Genomic DNA, 13,950 nt, shown 5'->3' with positions numbered 1-13,950 from the left:
ATAGTTCCCATGCTGTAACATTTAAGTCAATGTTTCCATTAATCTCTGTAAAGTGCAACCACAGCAATAGTTTTTGGAGAGGAGGAGTCACACCACCATAGGGAAGTGCCTGCTGTAGGTGTCCTTCTGGCTTACACCTTGTGCTTATTTACTGCCTTGACCTGCAGACCTCCAAAGAAAGAGCTCTGAATTGTGCATCACTATGTCTGGACTTTGAACTTTATAGTGATGGGGATGAACTGGTTTGTAGGAAGCCTGAGTCAATTCCCTGTCCCTGTAAACTCTCAGCCTTTGCTTTTACAATTTACACAGAGTAAGAACCTCAAAGATATCGCCAAAGACTGGATTTCTTGCTACAGTCCCTGTTTTTCCACTGTTCAGTGAGACAGGCACAGGCAGAGTCTGAGAAGTAATGTCCAGATGTGAAGCAAATCAATAGCGGACAATGCTGCAGCACAACCAGAAACTCAGTCAAATTCTGCAGCACATAAAGGCTTTTAGTTCCTCCAGTCCCTCAACAACAACCTGCCAGTGATACAACAAAACACTGCTTCAGCAACACATCAGTTCAAGTGAATTCATCAAACCAACATACAAATCAAAGAAACATCTATAAGAGCATTTTTATAACAAATAATTATATTCTGATGCATTATTGCATAGCCACCAAAAGCTCTTCATCTCCTTTGGGATTAGCAGAAATGAGTAACTACTTCTTAAAAGTAAAAGCACATTTAAATCAACAGTATAGTTAAAATGAGTAACATAAACTAAGTGTGTTGTAAAAATGGAATATATTAAGGATTATGGAGCATGACATTTCTCTCATCTGTGAGAATACGGCAGCTCTTGTGAGTGACAAAATCATTTTTAAGATTTCTGACATTGAAATTTAGAGCGTGGGCATAACTCTTCTCTCGCTTACTCCTCCGACAATGAGCAATGCTTCATGGAAGTCAGCAAGCTGCACTGCAGTAAAGACAGGAGCTCTGAAGCCATAAAGCATATTCTCCATTAGTTTAAAACTCCAAGGTATCCCCTGAGGAGACTACAAATCATTTCAGACAGCATTGTCTAGGGACTAAATACATCCATTGATATGACAATGTAAATGTAAATGTGGAGTGCAGAGCTTTCTCACACTTGCTGCAGTTTATTTTGATTTTTTATTATTGTTAAAGTTACTTCAGTGCAGATTTGACAGCCCTGAAAATTCAGTTTCCTGCTTACACATTTAATATTCAAACATTTAAGCATGGCTCATCTCTACCCTGCAGAACAAAGAGGACAGTAGGGCAGTCTTTACACCACTTTGTGGCTTCAGTGGTGACACTCATGTCAATTAAAACCCACTTGCAGTCCTGGCTGGCAGGAGTTGAGATTTCTCCCTTCAATCCTAACTGTAACATGATTTCCATGAAACACCTCCATGTTCTGTGATTCAAGCAGCCAAGACAACTCATGTCCTGCTGTCCCAGATTATTTTATTGCTCTACAATGCGATGGAGCTCTGCCTGGGTCCCCCAGATATTTCTGCAAACTTCCTATGAATGCTACAGGCATCTCCTCACTGTGGAGCAGGAGACAAAGCATTAGCTAATTAGGCACACCTCCAAAAATTCATAAAGTAGCAATTCTTCACTGTTGCTAAACACGGCTGGATTTCAGCCTAGATTTTTTCTACTGGAACAAAAAAGCTGTGCCACACTATCAATTTCCATTTCCTCCTTAGCTGTTCCATCCATACACAGCCATAACAGAAAAAGCAAAGCAGCCTTGCCTGTAGATAGTTGAAGTGTTCCTCATATCAAATCCTGAGGAGTTTATCCTTTCCAGGAGGGCCTGTGCAAGCTCTGGTGTGATATCATACACTGTGTCCAACTGCTTTGTTGCATTGTCGTAGCTAATGAACAGTCTGATCTGACCAGCACAAACAAAACCATGCATCAGCACTGTGAGACAATGAATCCTATAAAGTGTGTGTCTGACACTCAAAATTAATTGAGCCTTTTCATGTTATAGAGAAAGGAAGAAGGTTTGAATAAATCAGTATTTCCAAGTGAGTGATTATCTGCAAAAATGTCATATAATTTGAGGGTCTTCTATCATTGGTTCCCCTCAGTAGGAGTCACAGAAGTCTAATACTGATAAATAGTTACATATTAACAACAGGCACTTTAAAAATAAAAATATAGAACTTTGTAAAGAATACATTAATATTTTCCTGCTATATTTTATCTTTATATTTAATTAATAAAATATATAAAGTTATTTTTCATGTTTAGGTGTACATTTGTGTTCATATTGTTTGTAGCTGACATTACTTGGCAATAACATATCCAACCACACTTTGTTACTTACTTCATTGAGACTAATTTTCAATATTTCTTCTAATGGGAGATGGATCATGTATCTTCCCAAAATCCATAAGCTTTCAGCAGTGACCCAAGAAGTTGATTCATTGAACTCTGTTTTGGGGAAATAAATACTCACTAAAATGTTAAGAAAGTAATTCCTTTTCAAATATATTTTATCTAGTATATTGTTATTAGTAAATAATAAAAAATCTGCAAATCAGAAAAATCCTTAGCAGAGAGAGTCAGATTCCATTCATTTGCTACATTTTAGCACCACACTTTTATGAGTCCATAAATTTTTTAATAAAAATGAAATAGTGTTTCAAATGTGTCAAATTTTTTCATATAAAAACAATTAATGTTTTATGTTGTCAAAACAGAGACTAGATAAAGTATGGGACAAGAAAAATTTACCCAAAAGTATTAAATATGGAGCAGTGTTTTTAAAATTCACTTTTCCTAATCAGATGTATTATTTAAGAACATCAGGGAGGCATGATACTTTATATATCTTATATATTAGTACTGATGATGCCACTTATTTCAGCAATATGCAATAGCAATAATGGAGAAAATGAAAAACTGCTCAAATACCTACATGGAAATAGGCTGACAAAACCACAAAATACCGCATAACAGTTAAAAAATGGCATTCATTTAGTAACATTCTCCCAAGGATTGAAAATGAAATAAAGATCCAAATATCCCTGAGAAAAAACATATTTATGGACTCCATGTGTACCCTGAGCCACAAAGACTGTTTTCTCCAGGGTATTGTCATTCGGAGGGCTCAGTGTGTGACAGCTCTGAACGCATTCCTGTGTGCAGTGCCGATACAACTCTGTTAAAATAAAATCATCAGTGCACTTTGACGAGTTTCCAGTGCTGGAAAAAAACAGCTTGCATCTATCAGAAGCTGAAGGACTCCATTAAGTGATTTTTTTGAGAACATAGATCTAAGCTTCTTAACTGAGACAAGATGATGATCCCAGCAGACCTGTCAGGCCTGTGTTTTTTAAAGTGATATTATCTCCCATTACCCAGAATATTATGAGAGTTGAAAGACAGGACAAGAGAGCTAAAGACAAACCAGCACCATTTAAGGATGCTGACTGTGGTTTTTAACAGAACAGATTCGCAGTTACCAGCCATGGCAGCTGTGATCCCTAAAACTGATCCCTATCCCAAGTGGTTCCAGTGCTATCCACATATAAAGTGAATAAACCACCCTCCTGCAGGACTGTTCCTGCGCTCTGCTGTGGTCTGGGGAGTGCAGATAAACATGAGGAAGCTTTCCAGCCCAGGGCTAATGGTTGACACTGCCACAAGCAGTTGGGAATCAGCCCACCCTTGTTGCCCTGGGGGTGGATTCACATCTGTGCTGCTTTTGGCATGTGAAGCAGCAGCCAGGGAGGAAAAAGGTGCAAAGCAACTCCCAGTCCCTCCCAAAGTGGGTGATCTTCCATGAATTGAGGGTTTACTAACGCTACAGACACAACCCAAGATGATGCTGAGGGATTTTCCCAGGACTGCTGAGTAACACCAGGCAAATTCTCTATCTTTGCTTCCCCAGTAATGCACTGGCACTAACATCACCTCACAGCAGCAGCATGAACCTCCTCTCTACAACTTACTGGTTTACTCTGATATTTTCAAATGGCAGGAGACCCAGGAGGCAAATTTAGCTCCACTGAAGCAAGTGGGGATTTAACCTTTGATTTCTAGGGAAATAGGAAGAACACACACACCTGTAAGCCTAAAATGCTCCCAGGACAGCTATGCTGGGATGTTCAGTGAAATCCAGGCACTGGCTCAGATGGTTCAGTGCCCTGCACAGCCCCCTTGTGGAGCCCATCCTGCCTATCCCAGCTATGGAACAGATGTTTCAGGCACATTAACCAGGCAAACAGATGTGGGAAAATGCATCCAATCAGGATTACTTAACTTTGATTTTATCTTGTCCCTTTGCTGATCAAGTTGGTGCCATGTGCTTTTGCAAAATCCTGCATTTCTTTTGTGTTTTTAAACAGTGCAGAGGATAATGTATCCTGAGCCAGAGCTGTTTTTCTCCTCTGAAAAGGAGTTCAGAAAAGAACAACATGCCTTGGCAGAGCACCTGGTCACTGTATCCTATTTCAGACTTAGTACAGAGAGAAAAGACTGGAGTAGTAGAAAAAGACACTGTGTATATAAACTTTCCTCTGTACAGAGCAGAGGAAGAGTCATTGGACTTGATAATCCTGGAGATCTTTTCCAGCCTTAACAATAGTGTGATACTACTCTCTAAGTTCAAGCATCTTTGGAGAACTATTTGTCATCGGTAACAAACACATTATATTTACTGTGTTCTGCAGAAAAAAGCATTCCAGACAGCTACTCTTACACAGACCTGTGTTAACTGGGGAAACAATTCAATTCAATGGACCAAAAGCCTTTTGCTGAGTGCTTTTCTCTTATGATAAGCAAGAGGAAAACACTTTGTAACATACCACTCATGTTGTAAGATTTCTGTAGAATCTGCTTCATCCAGCCATAGAGAGCTCTCTGAGTGCTTGCTGAAGTTCTGTCATAGAGGTCCTTGAATAATGATGATCTAAGTGATACATAGGCATGTTAGTTCACTAATGAGTTAACTGTTCATTTTTTTAGTGACACATAGACAAATTATTTTAGAAACAGCATTCTTTAAACATGAGCAGAAAGCTCTATCTGGAAAACAGACTGAGACCGTATAGCAACCTCTTTTTAAATAGTCAGCAAATCCAATGTAGTATTAATTGTGTCTGAAAAATAAATGGCTTACAAGTTTCTGAAAGCATCCTCCAGCAGAAGGTTTGGGAGATTCCCTATGACATCAGGTTGGAGATAGTTCACTGCTGACACACGCAGAATCTGACTCAGGATATCCACACAGTCCAGGGCACTCAGAGCCAGGAAGCATTTATCAAGTGTGACAAGAAACAAGGTCCTATTTACTCCTGGGCTTTGAAAAATTCTCTCTCTAGTCTTGCCCCAGTCAAGAATAATATTTCCAATTTCCTGCAAGCAAAAAAGTGTTAAATTAACGTCTTTGATTAATTCAATATATTGGTCATTTTGAGGTCTGGCAGAGAGCACTCTACAAAGAATATGATGTTCTCATGAAAAAGAGCTGCAAACTACTAGTTGTTTGTATTACTTCAGGTAATTCCTTTCTGGCATTGGGTAGAGACCAGCTTGAATTTTTACAAAACCAGAATGAAACCCAGAAAGATATTTCAAATGGCTGATTAACAAAATTACTGATTTCACCTTCTTTAGACATCTTGGCTCTCTTTCCAGCCACCAAAAAGAAGATACTCCGTGGGAGTAACTGGCCCTACCTACCTTGGGTGTTACTGTAGGAGGGTGAACTCTTCTCTGGAGATGAGTTTCTCCCTACTGATTACAGTGAAAATCCAAATTACTAACTTGGACTTGCAGAAACAACCCTTACTGCTCTTTAGACAGTAAGAGTTAAATGAACTAAGTCTAACTTAAGAGGAGAGGGAATCCTGAATCCAATTAAAGCCAGTTAAGTAACTGCAGGGCCTGCACTGTGAGTCCCTTTCCATTTATATAAACCACTGACAGCAGCTCTTTTTCACAAGTGGAAACTCACAAGATGCTCCTTTTTGCTGTTGAAGAGATACTTCATTGCAGTCTGGAACTGCTGCTGATCAAGGTGCTGCATTTCAGACAGTAGCTGCCTGGGCTGATATAAAAGGTTCTTCAGGTAACTTTTTATAGACATCTGAAATATAGAAAAATATGTTAATATACATAAAACTCATACTGTTGTATTTTTACTCCCTGAAAATCTGTGCTCAAGGAGAACTAAGTGCTTAGCTCTGTATTGTCCGTGCTGCCAATGATCAAAATAACTATTCTCCACACAAACTGAAAACAAAAATAATCTAAATGCATTCTGAAAGACAGTAATTTTCAAATCCTATTCTTGGTTTCATGAAGAAGTCCTCCCAAGAGAGCTTTTTAACAAAGATGCCTCAGTTTCTCATTTCATAAAACAAGAGTAATAAAGCTTTTCTGCTTCACACAGCAGAGATGTGAAAATGATACTTTTAAGAGCTAAAAAAAACCCTAAAAAATAAAAACAGTTACCATGTGCATATTGTTTTTAAAAAGGAAGGAAATGGGCAATTAGATGGGAGGAGAAGTCTCTAACAGGTCATACACCAATAATTTCCTCTCTCGCATCAAGATGCATTACCAGTTAACAATCTCAAGTCTGTTTCGAAAAATGGAAGGGCAATCATAAACATTGGAACATAAATAAATGTAAGGCTCATTAGCAGCAGACTGGAGTAAAATCCCTTCTATTTCCTGACAGAATTATTTCAGAATTGGTTTGGAATTTGAGTTGCAATTGTTCTTTGCTCCCTTTGCTTAACTTGCATTGCCACCACCAAGTATTAACACAGTTCCTTTATGCCTCGGGGTTCAGCCTGCCGAGAGCCTCAGGCTACCAATAAACGTGACAAAGGGAAGGGGCAGTGGCAGGAAAATGTAGGTGAGCATGAGCTGTAACAGCGACACGAAGCTCGGAACAGGGCTCAAGTACTGTGCAGCTTCTGGGAATGCCTGAGGCTCAGGGATGGCACAGTTGACACTTCCCTGTTTCAGTGAGTGTAGGGACGAGGGAGGGGCTCAGGTTTGATTAGCTGGGTACAGCTCCACTCAAAGCAGCTCATCACTAATCCTCAGCAGCAGGAGGAACAACTCCTTCCTGCAACAACTCCACATCGATAATTTACAAAAACAGCACTGAGAGGAGCTTTAAAAGGTGGAGGAATTTTGTAGGACGCTCTGGAGCCTCTCATTCCATAAGGAGCAGTGTGAACTACAGCCAGTCAAAATCTGAGAGAAACCCGTCATTTTTTGGGGAAACAGTATTTACATACACTCAACTCAGAAACAATGAGCACAAAAAATCCTAATTCTTGCTTTCCATCAGAGGAAAAGCAAAAAAGATTGTTACTGTTATTTCTGCCTTGCATACTCCAGCAATCTTCGGGGGAAAAGACAACCCATTCCTATTTCACTGCTACACTGTAGATGTGTTAATTACCTCTATCATTGACCACCTAGCTTTGGCTACAGAGATAGGTTGAGTTTTTTTAATTCCTTTTCAAATAAAAATTTTCATGCATCTTAATTGTCACAAACCTGGAGGCTGCTAACAGTAAACATAACTTCCTGGGCATGAAAATATGCAATGACTTTTGTAAGCAGATCTGCTGTCCAGACATTAGAGCTGTAACAGAGAACAGGACCAAAAATGACAATAAAATAAATATAACAACTTAAATAGCAGATTAAAAGAGTGAAAAAGAAAAAGGGAAACAGTGATACTAACACTACAATGACAAAAGTATTCTGTTTTTTGTCTAGCCAGAGTAATAGCTGATCTATTTAACGCAATGAAAATACATGGTTCAATGGGGAATGGAATTAATTAATTTTTTCCATCTAATTCCATAGCTACCCACAATAAACTCAACTTTCCAAGGTATTGCCATTAGTACCATCTCCAAGGCATATGCTTTCTGGCACCCCATTATGCCTGTTGTGATCTGCTTGCAGGAAGTACAGGGAGTAACTGCTGCCTTCCCTTCAGCAGAGCCATTAATTTCACTGTGTCCTCCTTACACAGCCACCGATTTCCTCAAAATATGTAGGAGTGGAATGGCGTTTGAGGCTTATACTGCTCTTTCAGATGTGGACAAAATTAGCAAATTATTAGCAAATAATTCAAAAGCCACCAGGAATTGGAGGATGGGGGACAGAGTGAGACTGAAAGAAGAAGATGGACAGAAAGCTGGAACTGCATCTGATTTCCTTAAGAAGCCATTCGGACATGTGAGCAAAGTTAATTATCAAAACTTCTGAAAACTGTAGCAAATATTTCAGCCTCATTCTATATTTTTTTTTTTCCTTTTTCATAAGAAACATGTTTTTCCCTGTTAATAGGAAATACTCCTCCCAGGAGACCTAAATCCAAGTAATCATATGTGCAAATTTCATTCTATCCATAATGTTCCGGCTTCTGTGGAAATGAAACAGATCATATCTGACATGCAAGATAATATTGAAAAATCAAGATGGGGAGAGCAATACATTACCTTTGAAAATAAAGTATATCTAGGAGGGCTGTACATGAAAAATGGAACATAAAAAGTTATGGTGAGATACTGAGTTTTAATTCATTTTAGAAGTGTAAGTGGGAACAACTGTGTACATTACCATTCAGATATTTCCCAGCTATTACTTCCTCCTAAGGAAAAATTACAAATATATGTAATAAATTATTATTTTTAGATTATAAGATAAAATGTTAGTAGAGAGATCAAATAAAAATACTAACCACAGCTTTGTGTAACAATGGAGGCAGATCTGTAAAAGATTATCCTGTTATTAGAAGTTAATTTAATGTTTTATCATTCAGTTGTGTTACACAAAAATACATTGATTGTATCTAGCGATTATATATACGTATATAATTTATTTGCAAACATTTAATGCAGCTTTGATTAAATTTCTTTACAGAAAAGCAGTGGGGGAAAAAAAGGCTATTCAATAATAATCAGTCTTGGTGAAATTCTTTGCTGGCATAGCTCTATGAAGCTAAGAGAGCAGAGACCATGGTCCCAGTTACTAAACAACACCTAATTTATTACACACAGCTTTTTCCATGCCCCAAAATACACCCCTCAGACAGGAGTTCTGGTCTTACCTTCAGAGTTCTGACTGTATGTAATCTCAGCATGATTCATTGATATCAACAAGAAACACATCTTCAAAAGTCTGGACATTTCTTGTGGTGTTTTTAGAATAAAAAGATACTTGGATTGAAAAGGCAAATAGGAAGAACAGAGTCAAAAGGCAATATTCACCACAAACTTTCAGAGCTATAAATCACAGACAGCCTACGCTATGGAGTACAGATAGAGATCAGAACAATCCAAAGCTTCTTGTTCCCAAATTCTTAATTTAGATCTTTTTCTAGGATAGAGATACAATTTATGCTAACACAAGTCCACCAAGAGCATGTGTGCACTCCCTGTATCTCCAGCTATATCTCCCTAAAGCAAGTGGGTCATTTAATTTTCTTCCTTGTAGCACCATTTATTTACCAAGTTACACTGCACCTCAATATGACTTCAAGGCAGTTTTGTTAAAACAGGCAAAAAAAAAAAATCCTTTTAAAATCAGATAAAAAAGAAGATAAATTGAATGAAAAAGGAAATTATAAAGAAGCTTCAAACAAACCCTAAGCTTCTCCTAGCTGATTAAGCTGCCTGCAGTATCATTGCAGACTTGGTCTGGGACCCTCCATTTGCAGATCTCTGAACTCAGGGGTGGGACAGCCTGGACCTGGTCTCATGTCCCTGCAGGATGCTCCAGACAGAGAGGGGGAAGGAGCGCTCCCCTTCCCTGCTGCCACACTTGGGAAAAAGGGAGAAAACATCCTTACACTCTTCTGAAGGAAAGTCACACATTTGGGAAATAGACCATGTCACTTCACCTGGACGGATCAAAGCCGAGGTCTGTACTCACAAGAAGTGTCCCATCAATGTTTCACCACCACCTTGGACAGACTGTGTGGAAGGAGATGTTTCGGTAGCTCTTGCTATTCCTGCTGCCCCATGCTATGCATAAAGACCACTGAAAGATAAATTGTCTGGAAGGGCAGTAATGGTATACCCAGAGCTTTTCACTAGGCTGTCACTGATTGCCACCAGAAAAAATTGTCTCACAGTTGTCCAAAACAAAATTAATGTGTTGCTTTTGGTCTAGTTTTTGGAGGACAAGGATGCACACAGAAGTAATGCAACAGGGTGGAAAGGAAGCAAAGACTGGGCAGGTTTCACTCACATAGGAGTTTCTGCAGCCATGTCCCCTCCACAGCTCTGAGGGCCATCAGCTGCTTCAATCCACACTGCAGAGAGGATTTTCTGTCTCTGCACCCTCAGCTTGGCCCTTTGCTCATCCTGAGTGACACCACCCCCATAGGTAAAACAACTAATTAATCTGAGATATTAGATGATGCCTTGATCCACAGATTGCAGCTTCTTACACTGGGATTAGCCCCTGATTTACCAAATGCCACGGAGGGTCCCGTTGGCCAAACTGTCTCTGACCATAAAGAGACTTTGTTAGGTTTTGTCTCCCTTTCCCTCATTTCAAAGGTTTATCTGCAAGACACTAAATTTCTGCATTTCTTTTTGTTGCTGAATTCTGTGCTCACTCTCTCTTTATTCCCCCCAAAGTTCTCTGTCACAGCTTGAGTTACAGATCTGAATATTTGATAAATGACACCTTTCTTGGACTGTTTAATCTCAAGTACCAAGGTACTCTTTTATGAAAATATCTTTCAACAAGCCTCCAGCCTTGAGTTTATTGCAAATACTTAACTACAGTCTTGTAACAGAAGTGACTACAACCGACAGATGATGAAAAATTTAAACATTAGACTTTAAGAAGCTATTACCTCTGTCCTGCTCTTACACACACTGAAACCCCTTTCAGCTACTCTTTTGGGAGCACCACAGTAAATGTCTCTCATTCAGATGTATCTGGTTTCTTAGACAATGAACTTACTTGTGTTTGTTTCTGCCTGTGCCCTAACTATTTTGCAGTAAGGTTTGATTACTCAGCATAGGTTAAATGATGATTCCAATGTCCGTCCTGATTTGTTTTTTCCAATTCATTCACTTTGATCAGGGAGTGTATTTTAATTAAAGCATGCAAACGTAACATATAAGGAGATTAAATGCTAAGAAAAGTGCTTTTTCATCCTGACTAACTCAAGTGACAATCAGCAGGTGCACAAAAAGGTCTGCTGTGAAACAGCCCTGCTAGGCAAGACAATCTGTGGGATTAAGTAGTTAATTTCTTGAGTGAAACAGATCGGTTTGCAGTTCACAGCAACTTCCAGACAGTCCCAATCACGCTGTGGGGATCTCCTGCAGATCCCATCCAGCAATTCCCCAGAGCATGTTCCTTGCATATGCTGTGATGAGGTCTCTGACAAGTCACCCTTGCAGGACGCCCCGCTTATGAGAAGCTCCCAGACCGCCTTCTCATCTCACTCCCAGAACAGCCACCCTTCCACGTACAGAAATCCTAGACATTTTATCACTCACTCCAAGCAGCCGCTGCCTTATCTGAAGCTCGATAACCAGAAGGCTGACTTTACAATCACAACTCTCGCTGATAAGCCCTTGCACTGCTGGTGCCCACCTTCCCCTTCACACCCAGGTTCTGAGAAGAAGCACCACATGCAGTGGGGGAACCCGCAAGTGGTGCGGGCTGGAAAGGGAGAGCGAACAGGAGAAGAGGAGAGCCCCGGAGCGCTTTACCTGCCTCTGCCGTGTGCGCCTCCTGCCCTGCACTGCAGGAGCTGGGCGGCTCCGGGCAGGGACCCTGGGCCAGGCCCAGCACCGCCCTGCAGCCTCAGGCGCCAGCCCGGCAGCAGCCGGCCCTCAGCGAGGGCGGGAAGGGCTCCTCCGCCGGGGGCTCGGCGCTTCCACAGAGGACAGGGGGGGACACTTCTGTCCCGAGATGAAGAGAGCTCAACGAGCTGTACAGGGGAAACACAGGGCTGGGGCGGCCCTGCTCCTCCATCTCCCCAGCCCAAGGAGGGGCAGGTGGCCCTGGGTTCCTCAGAATATGAACTGACTGTACCGGGCACCACGCGGCAAAAGAGGGCTGTGGTTTTGAGGGATGAAGGCTGTTCCAACTTTGCTTTGAAAGTTTCTGGCTAAATCGTGTGCTTGCACAGCATCGTTTTCCTGAAATGCAACATACCCAGTCCACCGTGACAGAACAGAACAGTTTAGTCACTCTCCAGGGCAAAACGCTGCACATTAGTGAGAGCACTGAGGTGCAGCTTGCATGGACGCTGTCACCCACAGCAGGACAGGGCAGGATTCCCATGCCTATAATGAATTTGGACATTAGAATTGCAACACTTGCTCCCTTAGATGGCATCTTAGAGTATTTGGGGCAATTTAATGAACTATTGGACTCCAGAGTTCATGTGGGCTGTGAGCAGCATTGACTGCACACAAATGTTCTCTCAGGGCCTGTAGGGAGGAAGAAGTCCCTTCCCTCCCAAGGAACTCTGGCTTTAGAAATACAGGTGTAGGTACAGTCCTAGGGGTTATTCTGTCTATTTAACAGGACTAACCAGGTGCCTGACCCTCCTGAATTTAGGCTTTGTAGAAAGATTTTCTTCATTATTCATCATATTTTAATTCCTCATCTCAAATGTAAAGATACTTGGTTAAATAGAATGAACAAAGTAGAAAATCATAAGAAAGAAAAAAACCCCTCCTATTATTTATATTGTACCTTCTGTTCCCAAACCTCTCAAAGCCATTACAAACTGAGATCCTCAGTGACAGGACTAAAAGATGAGAGACAAGAAATGAAGTCTCTTGTGTGATTTTTAACATGTGGGATTAAAACACTTAAGTACCTTTGAAGAAGTTTATCTTACTACATATTTGCTACCTTAACCTAAATTCATGACACATTAAAAAACATTTTCCCACTTCTAGATGAGTACAAAGCCAAGGCAGCAGAAGATATTTTAATGTATTCACTCCAGAGCATACATAGCCCATTTTCCCAAGAGACAAATCTGATTGCACTATGTGCCAAAATGCAACAGCACATCTTGAAATGAGAATAACAGAGTCTAAATTACTGTTGAAAAGTAATTTGAAATTTCAGCAGTCAAATCCCTTGTCCCATATTACAGAATACTATTCCACAAAGATGACTGACAACAAAAAGCTAATAAATTGGCAGGAGAAATCATTAACCATCAGGCAAAGTGAGTTTGAGGTAAACCTAAAATGACATGTTAAGCATCCCACCTGACATAAAATCACCAATAATTATAAAAACCACAAAAAGGCCCACAACAGACAACTTTTTTAGACTTCAAGTAACAGAAGTCAGTTCTTACTTCACTTACCTGAGGTTTCTCTGCTCTCTCACACTTGCAACCCAAGCACTGCATGACATACACCTGCCAGGCTGGTACTATTTATGATGTCTCTTATTGTCCTAAAGGAAAGTTATATCCCAACTGCCAGAAATTATCCACTTAAACAGTTTTTTAAAAAAAACATGTTAAAATAAATAGCATTTATTTAGTGCTTCTGAAGAAAGGAAAATGTGTCAAGCTAGCTAAACTCTCAAGCCCCTACAGCCTGATCCTTAGAGGCAGTTTGACTTAGCAAATTTGCAAGAAAACACCTGCACCTTTTTAAAGCTGAAAACATTTGGCAACAACTTGCTTAGAGAGTTTGTTTTTAAAGCCATCAGTTTAAAGTGCGTAAACTGTTCTACTGTAACCCATTTAACTGGAAAATGGCAAATGCAAAAGCAATGAGGATTTATGAGGCTTTGACAGGGAAGAAGATGAAGGAAACCCAACCAAAAGTGATACATTTTTTGTGCACTGTTATCCCATTAAACAGTAATTAAATGCTGTTTAAATAAATGCAAGGTTGTGCTGCTACTGAAAGCTTGATTCTCA

At 40.2% G+C, this 13,950-nt stretch overlaps 1 protein-coding gene across 12 annotated transcripts in view; it reads right to left on the bottom strand.

Moving 5' to 3' along the window:
* OTOA (otoancorin) overlaps positions 1–13,653 on the bottom strand; it is a 38,853-nt gene extending 25,200 nt beyond the window's left edge. The window contains exons 1-13 of one of the 12 annotated variants that reach the window (XM_086854748.1): positions 11,759–11,869; positions 9,954–9,994; positions 9,666–9,841; positions 9,130–9,238; positions 8,761–8,789; positions 8,640–8,670; positions 8,519–8,546; positions 7,563–7,650; positions 5,998–6,129; positions 5,161–5,396; positions 4,847–4,950; positions 2,362–2,468; positions 1,781–1,920 (exon numbers count right to left, since the gene is read on the bottom strand). In XM_086854748.1, the coding sequence (XP_086710874.1) occupies positions 1,781–1,920; positions 2,362–2,468; positions 4,847–4,950; positions 5,161–5,396; positions 5,998–6,129; positions 7,563–7,650; positions 8,519–8,546; positions 8,640–8,670; positions 8,761–8,789; positions 9,130–9,208 (974 nt within the window). In that variant the 5' untranslated portion in view covers positions 9,209–9,238; positions 9,666–9,841; positions 9,954–9,994; positions 11,759–11,869. Of the gene's footprint in view, positions 1–1,780; positions 1,921–2,361; positions 2,469–4,846; positions 4,951–5,160; positions 5,397–5,997; positions 6,130–7,562; positions 7,651–8,518; positions 8,547–8,639; positions 8,671–8,760; positions 8,805–9,129; positions 9,239–9,665; positions 9,842–9,953; positions 9,995–11,542; positions 12,531–13,383 lie in introns of those variants that run through there. The other 11 variants (XM_086854743.1, XM_086854749.1, XM_086854745.1 and 8 more) reach the window with 11 other exon arrangements.
* Positions 13,654–13,950: the final 297 nt, after the last annotated feature.

The sequence above is a fragment of the Cyanistes caeruleus genome, chromosome 17 (genome assembly GCF_971803275.1).
Source record: "Cyanistes caeruleus chromosome 17, bCyaCae1.hap1.1, whole genome shotgun sequence".
In the NCBI taxonomy this organism is placed as follows: domain Eukaryota; kingdom Metazoa; phylum Chordata; class Aves; order Passeriformes; family Paridae; genus Cyanistes; species Cyanistes caeruleus.
The sequence above is the reverse complement of the archived record's forward strand: the minus strand, read 5'-3'. Positions and strand labels throughout refer to the sequence as shown.